This window comes from Hipposideros armiger, unplaced genomic scaffold, assembly GCF_001890085.2.
Source record: "Hipposideros armiger isolate ML-2016 unplaced genomic scaffold, ASM189008v1 scaffold_471, whole genome shotgun sequence".
Taxonomy (NCBI): domain Eukaryota; kingdom Metazoa; phylum Chordata; class Mammalia; order Chiroptera; family Hipposideridae; genus Hipposideros; species Hipposideros armiger.
This window is the reverse complement of record NW_017731821.1, coordinates 1,251,471-1,265,327: the sequence shown is the minus strand read 5'-3', so window position 1 is coordinate 1,265,327 and position 13,857 is coordinate 1,251,471. Positions and strand designations below refer to the sequence as shown.

The 13,857-nt window shown below is 48.1% G+C and overlaps 1 protein-coding gene across 1 annotated transcript in view; it reads right to left on the bottom strand.

Moving 5' to 3' along the window:
* The window catches only part of AKAP13 (A-kinase anchoring protein 13), a 322,789-nt gene that overhangs the window by 7,785 nt on the left and 301,147 nt on the right, over window positions 1–13,857 (bottom strand). The window contains exons 20-30 of the mRNA XM_019666459.1: window positions 13,302–13,427; window positions 13,062–13,179; window positions 12,189–12,437; window positions 8,481–8,557; window positions 7,727–7,908; window positions 7,480–7,562; window positions 5,061–5,255; window positions 4,394–4,555; window positions 3,878–3,948; window positions 3,374–3,418; window positions 533–580 (exon numbers count right to left, since the gene is read on the bottom strand). Coding sequence (XP_019522004.1) covers window positions 533–580; window positions 3,374–3,418; window positions 3,878–3,948; window positions 4,394–4,555; window positions 5,061–5,255; window positions 7,480–7,562; window positions 7,727–7,908; window positions 8,481–8,557; window positions 12,189–12,437; window positions 13,062–13,179; window positions 13,302–13,427 — 1,356 coding nt within the window. The remainder of the gene's footprint in view (window positions 1–532; window positions 581–3,373; window positions 3,419–3,877; window positions 3,949–4,393; window positions 4,556–5,060; window positions 5,256–7,479; window positions 7,563–7,726; window positions 7,909–8,480; window positions 8,558–12,188; window positions 12,438–13,061; window positions 13,180–13,301; window positions 13,428–13,857) is intronic.

Sequence of the window (13,857 nt, the reverse complement as noted above, 5' to 3'; positions counted from 1 at the left end):
GGTGTCTTCTCCAACCCGGTCCTGTGCTGCCTGCAGCCACTGCCGCTGCCTGGGGTGGGCAGTGTGTGTGCTGGACAGGAAGTGGGTAGGAAGGACACCAGTTCAATCTTCAAGAAAGGAAGTGAGCAGAACTGGAGGATGTTCTAGAAAGTACTGAATAGGAGCTGTTTTGGGAGGGCTGCCCTATCCAAGTACCACAGAGACATGGAATGTGGAGACTTTTAATCACACGAAGGCCTTTCTAGACTGAAATGATGGCTTCAGTGCATGTTGGCGTCCCACGTGCCTTGTGGCCCGGCCACCAACAGGACCCACAGCCCGCCATCTGTTAGCCAGGTGCTGTCTTAGAAGGTTGATGGCACTCGAACCGCTGCGTTCTGTGACCTTTCACATCACAAGCGCCAGTGTCCTCTAGACTGAGGGCCCCACTTACCCTTAAACAACCTATAAACGCAAAGATCCAGGCCAACCTACACGTTCTTCAGTGTTTTTCTCAAAAGTAAGCGAAGGGATAAAAGAGAAAGGCACGTACCTGCAACGTGCTAAGGAGCTCGTGGAGATGGACGATGCTCTGGACGACCTGCTCGGGACACAATGGAGACAGCACGTCAGGACAGAGCCCAGACCCCACACTGCCTGTCGTCTGAGCAGATAACCTCCTAACACACAGATGGTGCTTGCGTTTAAAGCAAATGTTTTCAAGCTGAAAGAACCAAGGAGAATAAGCAGGTCCAAGTAGCCAAGAAAAATAAAACAGGAGTAAACGAACAAAATAACCGTGTGTGCAGAGGGACATCGGCACACAGGAAAATGTATTCTAAGCCTCCAGCTATTTAAAATGACTGGCACAAAAATGACACACACACCAATGAACAGAAAGCCCAGAAGCAAATTGTAAGGATTTAGTATATAAGGAGCATTTCTAAATCAATGGAAAAGGAAAGAATATGCAGTGAATTGTACTCAGGAAACTGGCTAAATCTTTGGAAAACATTAAGTTAAGAGCCTGGCTCACACAAAAAATATTGAAATCGATTTAAATTTAAGTGTAAAAAAAGAGCCATAAAGGAGCTATAAGAAAATAGGAGAACGTTTTTCTGATCTTGAAACAGGGAAGGCTTTTATGAAGACAGAAGCAGCGGAAGAAACCACACATACACAAATCTTCAACTGTCATTATGTGAAATGTAAAATTAAAAGGCAAAAAGGACAAAGTGAACAGAAAGTCAAACGAAAACATCTTTAATTTAAAAAAAGGCTCTCACATATCTGTAAGAAATAAAAACCCTTGTGGAGAAACAGCAAGGAACTAAACCCAGCGATTTACAAAAGAGGAAATACAATGGCCAATTCCATGACATATTAAAAACAATTCAACCTTATTTGAAATCAGCTAAACGCAAAATAAAGAAATACCACTTGAACTCATCAAACCAACAAAATGTCAGTTAAAAAAAAAAAATGAAAATTCCCGATGTTGGTGAAAGAAAGTTGGAAACGAATAGTGTGCTGATGGGCAGGGAACACACTGCCTAACTTCTCTCTAGAGAGCCATCTGCAGCTGAGGATGCAATGAGTGCACGGACAAGGGTGTTTGTTCTTGGCGGCATCATTTGAGAAGCAAAAGAGCAGAGAAAGAATTACCATGGAGAGATTAAGGAAATGATGGTACAAGATATCACAACATGCAGCTATTAGAGCATGTCTGTGCGAATATGCTCTGGGGAAACGCTTCTAAGGTGTGTTCAGAGAAAAACACTTCAGGGCGTGACACTCCAGGGAGAATGCACACCAACTGTGTAAGGCTATATTTATACGGCTCACACTCACACAAGCGTGTAGACATATGAGTATGTGCTATGTAGAAGGAAAGGCTGGGAACAGAAACCCTGAATACTTTACTGGAGTTACTTCTCAGTGGTGGGGTTATGTTTACTTATTTTTTTTCATTTTTTACATTATTGCACATTTTTCAAATTTTCTTCCATGCAAATGTATTCCTTTTTTTTTTTTTTTTAAGCTGAGTCATCCTGCCACCTGTTGGCAGCTCAGCGGCTGCTCAGCTCAGGCCGGACTCAAACCGCTGTTGCTCAGAGTTTGTACTTTTAAGTGAGCTCTTAACCAACTGAGCCACTCGGCTGGCCCTCAAATGTATTCTTTTTATAATACTTAAAACAAAGCACAAAAAAACTCATCAGGCTTAGTGCTTCTGAGAATACTTTTTACCCCTCATGCAAGCTTGTTCTTAAGGGAGAGAGGGAGTGGGGAGAAAGGAAGGGAGAGATATCACAGAAGAGCAGCTGACTGGCTGAACATCTATAATGTGTAATCCAGGCTGAAATGAGTAGTATTTACTACCTGACTCTTCTCATTGAATATAAGGGAACAAGTTGCCAAGTGGAAAAATCAAATCAGAGCTCACTTTCAAGCAGCAGATGCAGAGAGTAACAGCCCGTGTGAGAGCAGGTCTATTTCATTTCAGGATAAACACTGACGGGGCTTCCACAGTATTTGGATGTCCATTCCAATAAATGAAAGAAAACAATATCCTTCTGTGCTTTTAGGGGAAATCCATTATTTTAAAATTTCAAGCCAGAGCTCATCAGGGATTTACAATATTAGGTTAAAAGCAAGAAGAAACACAAAGATCCTGAGAGGTGTGCCCTAAAGAGCGGCTATCGTGTATGGAATTCCAGTCGGCCACGCAGAGAATCACAGGCTCAGAGTCAAATACATGTGGAGAGGGTGCGGCCTCGAAGAGGACTTCCTAAGGGGGGACCCAGGAGAGGGGGAGCCAGAGAGAAGGGCACTTAACCTGCAGGGTCAGCGGGACTCGGCGCAAGGGAGATGGAAACGGTGTGCATCGGAGCCTGACTGCCCCTGAGCAGGACACCTAGGCCACCTTCAGGGTGACACACGTGTCGGGTGCGAAGCAGCGCTCAGGGAACAACACTCTACTCGCGTCCTTGTAGGGTAAGAAAGGACCGTGCAGGGTTACCCACGAGTTAATGTGCCACGTCCCAGCCTTGTGGCTTCTGGCCCAGGCTCCTGTTACAGCAAAGGAGGCTACAAATGCTACTCAGCGCGCCTGGACGGGAGACGCCACCAAGGAGGCGTCACAGCCCGTGTTCAGAGGCAGCAAGACGCTGCTGGAGAGACGCTGAGGCCACTTCAGGAGGCCACCTTCCGCCACGATGCCAAGATGACGACACCCTGGGGCCAGGGCCAGGCAGGGTGAGGGACACCCACAACGCTGAGCTGTGCGGATCGCAGCCGGGGGCCAGCCCGCTTATTCCAGCAAAACAAAAACGGGTATCCGTAACCTAGCAGTTACAAGAAAACCATACTCATGAACAGCTCACGGCGTCCTTACCTCATTGTTTTTTTTAAGTATGAAGGCCAGGTTGGCATTCCCACCCTACGAAACAAAAAAACATGCATTTCAAAAAAATGAAGGTCCCGAGACACAAATTATACTCAGTGTGGGTGGGTCATGCTGTGGCGCCCGCTCAGGTCCGAGTCCCCACAACCTCTCACTGCAGGCGAATGAGAAGCGAGGTTGACCTGTCACTCAAGCCTCCTACAGAGTTCAGGCTGGTTTGGGGCCTTTAAACAAAACTTTGGAGGAAGCTTCTCCTGCCAGGGCTGGGGCTGAGCTACGAACGTAAACACGGGACTCTGGGGCGACAGGCCAGAGAGTCGTAACGTGGGGATGCCTAAGTGTACTGGGTTTAATGTGCTTTCTTCTGAAAACAAAGTCAGAAATAAACACAGCAAGTCAGGCATCCAAAACAGGTCCAAAGTGGACAAAGTTCGGAGATTATGAACTCAGAGGCAAGTGCTAGGGTCTTAAATAGTGTATTCTAGAAAGAAATACCTTCTTCAGGCCGCTGTCTGACTCCGTTCTCCTAAGATCCTGACCATCGTCTCCCTCTTCCTTATCGCCTCCTAAAGAGCAAACACGCACACACCGTATTTTGAAAGTTGTGGAACAGCTTAGCCTGGAGAAGAACCCAGTGTACACTGCCTAGGATATGATGTTTCTGAATCCTTCCAAAGCCAAAGAATGAGAAGCCACTTGGTGGCAGCTAAGTGACCATTAATAACCTCGCTGATGCAGAAGAACTAGAAGAGGGGAGGGAAAGCCAGTATTATTTTTACTTGGGCGTTAGCTTAGCTGCGATCCCAGGAAAATCTTCATTATTCAACATGAACATGTCACTGAGAGCGGCTCTTGAGCACGTGAGCAGACCACACACTTGTGAGGACCTGACTAAATCCCTGACTGAATGACACAGAGGACAAGGAGCTATGAGTACAGGTCACGTTGAGGAGCGTGTGACAGCCAAGGGCTGCTTGTCAACAGTCCATGTACAAGTTCAGAGCCACTGACCTTTGGATGCGCTCATCTGGTGGCTGTCGAACCCTCCAAAGGTCTCTGCCCTCCGTGGCAGGGACACGGGACCCACGGCGCCTTCTTGCTCCCCAGGGCTGCTGACGGCCGGCCCGAGGGCGCCTCCCAGGTTCCCACTCACCAAGCTCTGAAGGATCTCCACTGGAGGAAAGAACACACGCAAACTCAGCAGGTTAAAAACATTAGGTTTTCAAAGATTAACTGTGTGGAAAAGAGAGGGTGGTGGTGGGGTGTGTGTGGGGGGGTGTCCTATGAGTTAAATCTTACAAGGCGCATGAAAATCCACAGGCAGGAGTGAGCCACACTGTCTGTGAATAGGCACATGGTCATAAAACCACACAGACACGTAAGTGGCTACGATAAAAGTCACGGTATTTGGTCCTTTCCGGGGGTTAGGGAGGGGGAGCCCTGATGGGCCCAGGACACGTGGAACGGCTTCGGGTGTCTGGCCACATTTATTCCTTGACCTGGGCAATGGCTACAAGACGATCACCTGATTATCACTTCCGAAAGCCAAATAATTGTTTCGGGTTGTTTTCTGGGTTTGTGCTTTCGATTACAAAAAATTAAAACTGGTAGGTTTTGATATAGTGTGTAAACCAGACCAGGAAGAGATAAAGAGAGGGCAATGCTGAATGTAAATTACCCTCATTTATTGCACTTCTCATTAAAGGTCCTCCTTTGAGAGCCTCCTCTGTGTTGGAGCGGAAGAGGATTCTAGAGCTCTGCGTTGGGGAGCACTCCTCAGACAAGGGGGTGCTGCACTCAGTCATGTCCCGGAAAATCATCTCCTTCTCTTCCAGCAGGAGGAGGATCTGCAGGTCCTTTTGTTGCAGTTGTTCTGCAGGGTGGACGGAGACAGGTCTGGTGATTAGTATGAAGCGATGACTGAGACACGACCGCCACCTCGTGGTAACTTCGGGGACAACACAGAACATAACCTTTTCCCCCCTTTCTTCCGTCGTGAAGGCAGTGTCAAGTTTTTCTTGTCATCATTTCTAGCTGCCAAACTATCCTGGGTCTTTCTAGGCAAACACCGGAACTTCTGACATAACAAGCCGACACTGTGTTTCCGCTCCCCTCTCTCCTGCTTGGTTCTCAATCCCCCTTTTCTCTGGCTTTTGCCCATCACTCTGCGTCTCCTTTTTCCAAGGTCGCCTGTTATCCCTAAATCCGGTGGGGTCTTTTATGTCATCCTTTCCAGCACGGATGGTTCTTTAAACTGCTTCCCTCCCTCCTTTGAGGATACCGTTGGTTCTCTTCTTACCACCCCCTCTCAGGGCATTTTATACACCTGCCATCTGCAGTGAGGTATTTGGGGTCCCCTTGGCTCTATCCTGGGCTGCAGTCTGTCCCTTACACACTCTCCTCTTGGGGACCTTATTCGCTGCTGTGGCTTCAACTGCCTCCTCTGTGCTGACAACCCACAAAAAGCATCCCAAACCCCACCCAGTTTTTTGAACACCAGCCCCACTGTCAAGTCGCGCTCTGCAGTTCAATGCCTGGTTCTCGGCATGTCAGAAACCGCACCTCACCACCCATGCCCCCTCCTCCCTTTAGCCCGTGACCTCGTCCTCAGTCAATAGCAACCTTGTCCCCAGCTCACCCACGCTGGACTCCAGGGTCAAATCCCTCCTCACTGCCCACCATCCACATGGGTTCCTTGTTTCTTCCTCACGTCCATCCCCTCTCCAGCCCGTTTCTCACGGACACTATCCCCACTCTCCTAACTGGGCTTTCCACTCCCAGTGGCTCCTCCACGCCCTCAAGCAATACTCCCAGTTGGCTTCAATCCCAACTTTTAAAATTTAGGTTTAAATTTTGCTAAAAACATTACATGATTTCCTTGTCTTTCAAGACCTGATGGCCTCCCAGCTTCATCTCCCATCACTTCACCTTGACCAGACAGACAGACCAAAACCTGTCGTTCCTTGCAGACACGTCAAGGCCTTTTCCCCTTTTCATCTAACTATTCTCATCTGGTGAAGTAACTTTTTTCAGCTGTGGCTCACGTGCTGGCTTGTGTGTGTGACGTACCACAGGCCGGATTTGTACATCTCACGGACGTCACAGGCCTCTGGCCTAGTAAACCACTTGGTGGCCTGTCACTGCATGTCTCCCTTGCTAGCGTGTAAGCTTCCCAACGGCAGGGGCTCTGCATGCCCAGCAGCTCGCAGGATGCCTGGCCAGGTGCTTCACACGTGTTAAAAGAGGGATGTTTCATTCCTGCCATCCTAATCACAGGCCAATAAATTTGGCTCCAGCCTAAATCTGTCCATTTTTTTTTTCCCCCTCACTAAACAGAATGTTATCACTTAGTCCAATTAAGGGACTCACTAAACTCCGTGGGTGCTTACATTTTTTTACTCTGGGCCCCATTCCTACCCAAAGCACGGTCTTTACTTCAGAACCTTAACGAAGCACCGGCAGAGAGAGACAGGAGCAGGCCCCTCGCTGTGTAGGAGGCAGGGGGCAGAAGCCTGGCCCTGCCCTGAACTCTGGATAGGACCCTGGGCTGCTCGGCCTTGCTGGGCCTCAGTTTTCTCATCTGCACAATGGGGATAAGGATCCACGTCTTTCAGGGATGTTGACAAGACGACCCGAAACAGCAGGCATTCAGTAAGTAGTGCTCAAGCATAATCAATAAGCACGCTTCTCCCCAAACCACCTCCCAACTCATTTGTGACCGGGTGGGAGGCACAGTGGCCGGAGAAACTGATAAAAACAGATTAACTGGAAAATTCTTTTCAAGTTCCCTTCCCCTCTTCTTGTTTTCATCTTAGATGCGGCTATGGGTTTTTGCAAATGCCTCTGTGACAAAGTAAAAAGGACGTCACCAGGGTCCAAGAACTCTGATACTGAGAGGCGAATCACCATTCCTTTGGTCTTGGGTCGGACACGCTCCCCTGCTGTTTTGTGCCAGGACCTGTGCCAGCTCCGATTTGGTTTCTCATTTGTGAAAAGCTACGCCATGTCCCCGTTTCCAACTGGGGACAAGCAGTGACGCTGGGAGGAACCACCATTCTCAGCAGACAAGGGCCTCAAGTCACTTCCAACGGCTTTACCTTTTAATTCCCGGGCTTTGCTGTCCAGCATTTTCTTTTCTTCCTCATTCTCACTAGGGATTCCTTCATCTTCATCTCTGTTCCTAATACACACAAAACAAGATTCCTCAGATGTTGGTTTCCCTGGGGACTGCCGAGGGCCTTATGGACGTAGAGGCACAAGGAGGCCCAGGGGCGGGGCCTGGGGGACTCAGGGGGCGGGGCCTGGGGACTCGGGGGGCGGGGCCTGGGGCAGGGCCGAGCTTACAGTGTGTTGATTGTGTCCTGGATGACATGTATCCAGCTGTCGCGCTCCTCCCTGGAGCCAGCATGGACTTCCACCATCTCCGGGTCCTTCACCCCCATGCTGATCAGAAACAAGCCCTTCTCCTCATGCGCCACCTCCCTGACAATCAGCTTCTTTAAAGAGATCACTGTTGACTTCTGGTCCTGGAGGAGGCGAGACCCAATGAGAGCAATGCACACGATATTCTAACTCTTAGGGACAACTTTAACCTAAGGGAGGACCAGAGGCCTTTTAAGAGCATATGGTTCAACCAACTATGGCAGAGGTGGGATAAAGGGAAATATCTCATTATTTCAGTTCTATTTTCTCAAACAGAAAGAGTTACAGAAAGGAAATGGCAATTTCTGGCTATCAAGGTTCTAGTGATGTTTTCTACATGATGAATCCTTCCACATTCTTCACAGAATCTGGATGACAATATTATAAACTAGCATCATTTACGGGGCATAACGTGTGAGAAACACTCTGGTGATCAAATGTCCAAGCCTCTCAAAAGGACTGTAACGAAGCAGAAAAATAATTTTGGGGGTAAGGGGGGTGGGACAGAAAATTGCAAGGGTGTGTAGTAAATTACGCAGAGGAATTTTTCCTGAGCCAATTAATTTTGAGAGCGTGGGAGAGGGACAGTACAGGGTTTAACTGACACTCAGCGCTCACCCCTGGCTGTTTTGAACACTATTAATTACAAACAGAAGAGAATAACAAGTCAGCTTACCAATGACGCGAAGACGTACTTCTGGTCTTTTTCTTGAAGGAAAACTAAAATGTCAGTAAGCAGAACTGCTTGAACCTCTGTAAAGTGGGAGAAGGGAAGAGAGAAGGGAACAGTTAAGTATGATCAGAACACTTTTATTAGTAATTCAGCAATACGACCCCAAAGAGCACATCAGGATCAGATGTCTTCCTCTAAGGCTGCGGTTCTCAACCTTCCTAATGCTGCGACCCCTTAATACAGTTCCTCACGTTGTGGTGACCCCCAACCATAAAATTATTTTCGTTTTACTCTATAACTGTAATTTTGCTACTGTTATGAATCGTAATGTAAATATCTTTTTGTTTTCCGATGGTCTTAGGCGACCCGTGTTATGAATTGTAATGTAAATATCTTTTTGTTTTCCGATGGTCTTAGGCGACCCCTGTGAAAGGGTCATCGACCCCCAAAGGCACTGTGACCCACAGGTTGAGAATCGCTGCTCTAAGGCAATTGTCGCACATTTCTGCGGGACGCAGACCTGGTCATTAGACATTTAAAAATGGAATCTGTCACCAAAGCCTTGTCTTGCAAAAGTTTAAGTACTCCAGTCTAGAAAGATAAATCCCATTGGGCAAGATATTAAGAATAAAATACTGTAACAGTCAAGTTAGAAAGCAGCACTTTAACAGATGTGAAATGAACACACAATCCACAAAACACTCAGGATACAGTATTTCCCAATTTCTGACTCTAGTAATGGGAAAGGCGTGGGATAGCAGACAGGAAAGCTGCCAAAACATCTGAGTCTAATGAGACGCAGACATCTTCACACCCCCAAGAGAAGAAGAAAGGCCACACACCGCCCTCTGCTTTCACAGGTACGTCTGAACACAGTGGCTTTATATCCAAGTCAACCTCGGCGTCTCTGTGCCGTGGAAACAGCCTTCTCTGCTTCTCAAGTAAAACCAGGCCAAACCCAAATGAACATCTCTAGTTGTTGGGTCTAGGACAAAAGAATGTCACAAACTCTCACTCTAACTGCTCTAGGAGTACAATGACATTTGCCATTATTCTCTTAAGCACCAAGTCTGACTCTCTGGAGGTGAGCCATCTACTGAGATCTAACTGGCCCCTCTGTGTCATCTCTCTGGAAAGGGGGACCTACAATTCCTTGGGGGAACAAATGGAGCTGACTTATGCAGCCCCTCCTAGGTGGTCAGGCCCGCCCCCCTGCCTTTTTACCACTTCTGCCACAACTAGAATCCTCTCTCCACGTAACTCACTGCAAAGCTATGAGGAAAACAGAAGCAAGGATGTCTGATTTCTAGGGAGGTTGAGTGTTTCAGCCTAGACCACAGTAATTTTCCATGCAGGACCATTAGTTTTCTTTTTTTTTTTTAAGCTTACTTTCAAATAATTCAGGTGGCTGCCAAAAAAAAAAAAAAAGAGTTCTAAAACACAAACAAGTCTGAATTTCATTGGATCCTGAAGTTTCTATGATCAGGGTCAGCATATCAGAGAAAACCCCATCCCCTGCAAAGGGTACCCCACACAGTACTGGGTGTTCCTGGCACCAGTTCCCGAGGGGTAGGAATGATTCAACACCAACTCCTATCTCCACTGGCGGCATTTCAGGCCAGACCCTATCGTTCCACCATCAGCACGACCACATCTTTATTCCAACAGCTGGAATCGATTCGTCTTTAGTTGGGGAATGAATAAATAAGCTGCAGTATAAAGGAAAGAAGAAAGAGCTAGCTCCAGGAAGAGGCAGCTTTAGAAAGTTCAGGTCCTGAGCAGGGCGGGCAGGTGTTTCTGAACTGCCAGCCAACAGTGGCCAAGGCGCAGTGCGCAAAGGGCCCCCACCCAGGGTCTGAGAGCCTCCCAGAGCATCAGGGCTGGGAGGGCCGCAGGGATCACTCGGTTCAAGTTCACCAGGGAGCAGGGAGACGCACATCTGCTTGGTGGCCGGAAGGGATGTTCCTTTTCTCTGAGTTATCCTGTCCTTCCTTTTCATGCTGCCTGCAGAATTCAGGCCCAGAGCAGCTCTTCCCTGAACCACTGTGACACGGGTTCTCTGCGTTTCTGTCACCTCACTCCTGGTGCACCCTAAACCGCTCCCAATGTTTTTAGTACATGCAATGTACTAAAAACAAGCCAATGTATCCCTTTCCTGCTTGAAACTCTCCAAACTGAACCTATTCTCACCTCCTCGCCTCACCCATAGTAACAACTGTCAGCTTCTTAGTCTGGAGTGTGCACCCTTTACACCCTGGCCCACGGGGCCATCTATCCCTGCCCCATACCCGGCTGCCTGTCTGAGCGCCCCAACTGTCTCCCCTTCCCGGATGTGCCAGGGCCTTTCGACTCCATGCTTCCACACACTCTCGTCCTCATCTTTCAAGACTTAACTCAAATGCCACCCGTCTCCCCTTCCCCAACCCTTGGCGTGGGTCTCCATTCTGGCCCCTGCCCTTACTCTGGGCCGTGAACCCCGGTACAAGCGTCTCAGCCTGACGCCAGCTTCCACGCGGGCGGCGCTGCTTACTTCGCCTTCAAAGCCAGCTGACTGCCTGGGACGTCTTCAGTGTTTGGGCTAAGCTTACTCTCCGATAGCAGTTACCTACAGCACCCCCTACATCTCAGGGAGCAGAGAGGCACACATTTCATCCACCCCAGTGCAATGTCAGTGGGGCTGAAAGCAGTGAGCACTTGGGCTTCGTGTACTCAGCTCAAGAGGCCAGGGAGCAGGGCTGGGCCCACGCAAAGCTACCGGTGAAGTGAGAGCTGCCATGTAGGCCCCCAGAGTGCAGGTTTGATGAAAACAAGTGTTTAAAAAACAAACATCAAGTGTACAGATGAATTAACAAACCTCAACACTTCGTTGGCTTCATGTAGCTGATCATATGAAAAGTCAAAACTAAACCTAAATAGAAAATGAGTATCTTTTATGATCTTTCTTGCTTAGAGAAGGATAAAGAATATGAGTATTATAAAGATTAACGAATCTGGTGGATGTGAGTTAACCTTACATTTCTCTAAGGCAGCGGTTCTCAACCTTTCACAGGGGTCGCCTAAGACCATCGGAAAACACATATTTTCGATGGTCTTAGGAACCGAGACACCGCTCCTCTATCCGTCTCCAGGCCCACATGACGATACACCCACATACGAATACCTGGCGACCCCTGTGAAAGGGTCGTTCGATCCCCAAAGGGGTCTTGACCCACAGGTTGAGAACCGCTGCTCTAAGGCCTCAGGCACTGAACATTCCTCTAACATCTCTTCAGAACAAGTGATGTACGTATTTTTAATCTCACAGACTGTGAACTAACTGATGGTGTTTCTCTCCGTGGAACTGTTTCCCCGGAGACCCCAATCCTAAACTCGTTACCCATCTCTGGTAGACAAATACGCCGTGCGTAACAGCTGTGTTTTTGTAGTAATCTTACTCTTTGCTTTGTTTTTTTAAAATCTTTTTTTTCCATTTTCCCTGACTGCATCATTTCCTCGGTAACTTACTGTATTTTCTATGATTTTAATAAACTATCTCAAAGAAGACGGTGATACAAGGTTAAGAACGATTCAATGATGGCTGTTCCTGTGGGGTGTGTGGACACGGGTGGGCGCCTTATGAGAAACCTGGCGGGGAACTTCTAACAGAAATCGTCGGATTCTCGCCCGCGCTCCTCTCGCCCTGCTCAGATGCGGGGAGAACGGGAGCCTCACCTTTCAACCTGCCCGCCGTGTTCTTCAGACACACACTCCCATCCCGCACCAGCTTCTTCCGCTTCAGGTCCTCCTTGGCGAACATCTGACCGCTCTTCATCCGCATGATCGACTTGCTGTCTGTCTTGGTGTAAATCTCATTGAGACGCACTTTCTTTTCGTAGCTCGCCACTTCGCTGTCCACAGCCCTGATCACGTCCTTCACCAGGCTCAGGGACTGGGCCAGGTCGTCCTGCTCCACGCCATTGTCTTAGGAGGAAACGAGGGGTTGTTGTTTAGTGGGTCCTCTCAGACAAGGGAAGGGGCCTCACTGTCCCTCTGAGGGCTCGCTCTCAGGCCAAAGCCAACACGTCAGAGGCCGTAAGTTTACTTCTAAATCAAGTTAAACGTTTCCAGTGACACAGAGAACATGCGGTTACATGCTACGTTCTCAAGGAGAAGGAACTAAACATTTTTAGGGCGGGAGGGAGAGGAGCACCGAGTTCTTTCTTTACGTCTTTGTTTTACCTGATCTTTGGTGTAAACTGCCTTAGGAGCAGGGTAGCCAGGAAAGAAACTACAAGTACTGATTAAATGAGAAACAGCAGCAATTCTAGCACTTACGGGAAGAACTGGTGGCAATTATCTCCCAAGCTCGTGACACGGGAGCCTCCTGATGGGACCAGTAAGTGGTTCCTTCCCTTCTTGCTATCATCTGCCCTAAGTCTGGTGACGTAACATTTCAAGTTTTCACTCAAGAAACGCCTTGAGGATAAAACCCAGGGCCTCTTAGACCCGAAGAGCAGGAAATAATCTGCTATGGTCTCTAGTATAGCGGGGCACTCAGGAAACAGCCCACGGGCACACAAGGCCGAGGAAAACCAGGAGACTCACCTTTGGTATACTGCAGTATCCTCTGGAACAAAACGGGATATTTGGTGATCCGCTGGGTTACCAGCAAGATGCACTCCGAGACGCCGAGCCTCCTCACCACTGAGCTGCTCATCTTCTTCTGCAAGAAACACAGGAACGTCAGCAGCTGCCCAACTACCTGAGGAAAGACTAGCTACGACTGGCAGGGACATGCGCTCCGGACAGCGGTGGGGGCGGGGCGGTCACATGTTACAGTGATACCTTCACAAAGGCCTGGAAACGCTTATCCTTGGCATAAAGGTCTTTGAAGTAGTTCACGGACTGGTTGTGGTGCCCACAAAACTTGCCATATGTCTTCTTTAAGCGGTCAGCGTTCTCACCTGAAAACTGCAGGGAGGAGAGAACGGAAGTTAGGCTGTAACATGGGTGCTAAACATGTATTACCGTTTTGTACGTATATTACCACTTATTTGTAAAACCCAGGAGTGCTTCCTCATAAACTCCCCCAAAAGACTGAAATAGTGCAGCAGCTTTGAAATACAGGCTGGCCGTTCCTCAAAAAGTAAAATAAAGAGTTACCGAGTAACTCAGCAATTCCACTCCTAGACATAAAAAGATCTGTCCACACCAACACTTGTATTCGAATGTTTGTTATTCGTAACAGCCCCAAAGTGGGAATAACCCGAATGTCCATCAAGGGATAAATGGACAAAATAAAAATACGGTATAGACAAATGTTGGAATAGTATTCAGCCATGAAAAAGAACGAAATGCTGATTTCATAGGTGCTAAGGAACCTTGGAAGCATTATTCTAAA